We start from the raw sequence: 1,809 nt of genomic DNA, 5'->3' as shown, positions 1-1,809 counted from the left end.
TGGTTCGTTTGATTAATTCTGGAGTCCACCATCTATTTTTGATTATGCTATTAGACAATATGTCTGCTGACTGTTATAAATTTTCAAATAGTGCCTAATAATGAATTTTGAAATTATTGTAGGCACTTCTATGACCAAATTCCCTTCTCGCTCCTTTCTGGTCATTAGATAATAGTTTAATAATTAATATTATGTATTTATCGTTAAACATTAACCCCAATTTATTTTACAATACGATATAAAACACATTTCATCAATTTAATCATTTTTTGCCCTTTTCTGCTTCTCTAAACCCTGTATGAATGGCACCATGGACCGAACCATAATGAATTGGATAAGTCGCTTCACCAGCGAAAAATATTACATTTTTCCCGTTTTGATTCTTTAAAGATTTCTCCAAATCTTTATGGCTTTTCCATTTTCTAGACTAAATGGTTTGAAACGAATATGAACCCAAAAAGTTTTCATTGGTGTACCATTTCGACCAAATACATTCGAATTTACCATAATCTAATTTACCTTATCATTCCAATCGGTTTTGCAATATCATTTATGACCGAAAAATTGATTTAACGCAAATTGGATGTGTCCATTAATGTTTTATCCTTTAATGTTTCAATAAAAGGTACTGTTACGCCGGTTATATTCGACCGAGACAATCGATAATAAGTCGGTAATCCAAACATAATCATCGTCCATTTTAAAACTGTTTATAGATTTTCGCATGGTTTTCTCCCAAAGCAGTTCGTATACATCAAGGCATATTAAAACAATCGTGCTTGTATTCGAAGAAAACCTTTCGTTTTCCAATTATATTCCTCATTCTCAATGTCGATGTTATCGTATCGAGCTGAGGGTAGATTCCAATCCAATGTGCCATCTCCATACAAAAAATGGCGTTTAAGATGTTCCAACATGTCTTCTAATACATCGGGAAACTCTTTCGGTATCGTTAAACCAGCGGTTAATTCAGCGAGTTTTTCTTTGCAAATTCGGCTGAAGTAATTCCTTTTCGCATATCAGTATAATCTTACATAGCCGTTCCGATTTCTTCTAATTTATTAATTAATTCTGTCGGGAATTCTTTTCGATTGGAGTAGAGATAAATAATATCCGAATATGTAGTTTCTTCTAATAAGCCAAGGTCAGCGGCGACTCTGAAAAGCTGAAATTTGAGTGCGTTTTTATGCGCCCGTTCGGTTCCCAAATCGATGGCACTTTCCCCGAAATTTATGGTGTTTATTCGACCTCCAATTCGATTTTCAGTTACAAGAAATAAAACGTCGGTTTTGGTACGAGATAATTCGGAAAATACTGCAATTCCGACTGCGCCATCTCCAATTATGATTCCATCATGTAATGTAGGTTCAATTGCAGTAGTATACGTAAAACTTAATTAATACTAAATTGATTGAAAACGTTTTTACCTGTTTCATCATTAATCGGGAAAGAAAGGTTAATGGGGAAAAGCATTTCTCTTCGATTTATCCTTTCAAGATCGACGTGAGAAATGCCAACCCATTTGTGTCCGCCGAGATCTGCCTTACGGCATCTATAAGAAGCGCAATGATGCGAAGTAAGCAGCTTTGTAAGAGAACGGTCATTTATATCCACGATTTTCGTAACGTTCCTTTTAATTTAAACGATTGACAATTGCCATTTTCTGATTAATCGATGATCGATACCGTTTTATGTTTTCTCGAAGCAACGCCAAATCGTAAATTGTAACGAACCCAATCAAATTCGAGAATCTCATTATCATCAAACCGAGAACTATTACTACGTGTATTACAACTACGATTACAACTG

The 1,809-nt window shown here is 34.7% G+C and overlaps 1 protein-coding gene across 1 annotated transcript; it reads right to left on the bottom strand.

Annotated features, from left to right (window-relative positions):
* Nucleotides 1–261: 261 nt before the first annotated feature.
* Nucleotides 262–1,552, bottom strand: LOC111414853 (uncharacterized). Its single transcript, XM_023046305.2, has 3 exons — nt 1,548–1,552; nt 1,035–1,391; nt 262–422 (listed from the first exon to the last, which is right to left on the bottom strand). Exons 1-3 carry the CDS (start codon nt 1,550–1,552, stop codon nt 263–265), a joined length of 522 nt encoding a protein of 173 aa, XP_022902073.2. The 3' UTR covers nt 262.
* Nucleotides 1,553–1,809: the final 257 nt, after the last annotated feature.

The sequence above is a fragment of the Onthophagus taurus genome, chromosome 1 (assembly GCF_036711975.1).
Source record: "Onthophagus taurus isolate NC chromosome 1, IU_Otau_3.0, whole genome shotgun sequence".
NCBI classification, from domain to species: Eukaryota; Metazoa; Arthropoda; class Insecta; order Coleoptera; family Scarabaeidae; genus Onthophagus; species Onthophagus taurus.
The sequence above is the reverse complement of the archived record's forward strand: the minus strand, read 5'-3'. Positions and strand labels throughout refer to the sequence as shown.

What these genes read in the sequence shown, in the direction of transcription:
- LOC111414853 (XM_023046305.2), bottom strand. An exon ending in GAAGAAATCGGAACGGCTAT is followed by an intron (nt 423 to 1,034) that starts GTAAGATTATAC and finishes CATTTAGTCTAG; the next exon opens with AAAATGGAAAAGCCATAAAG.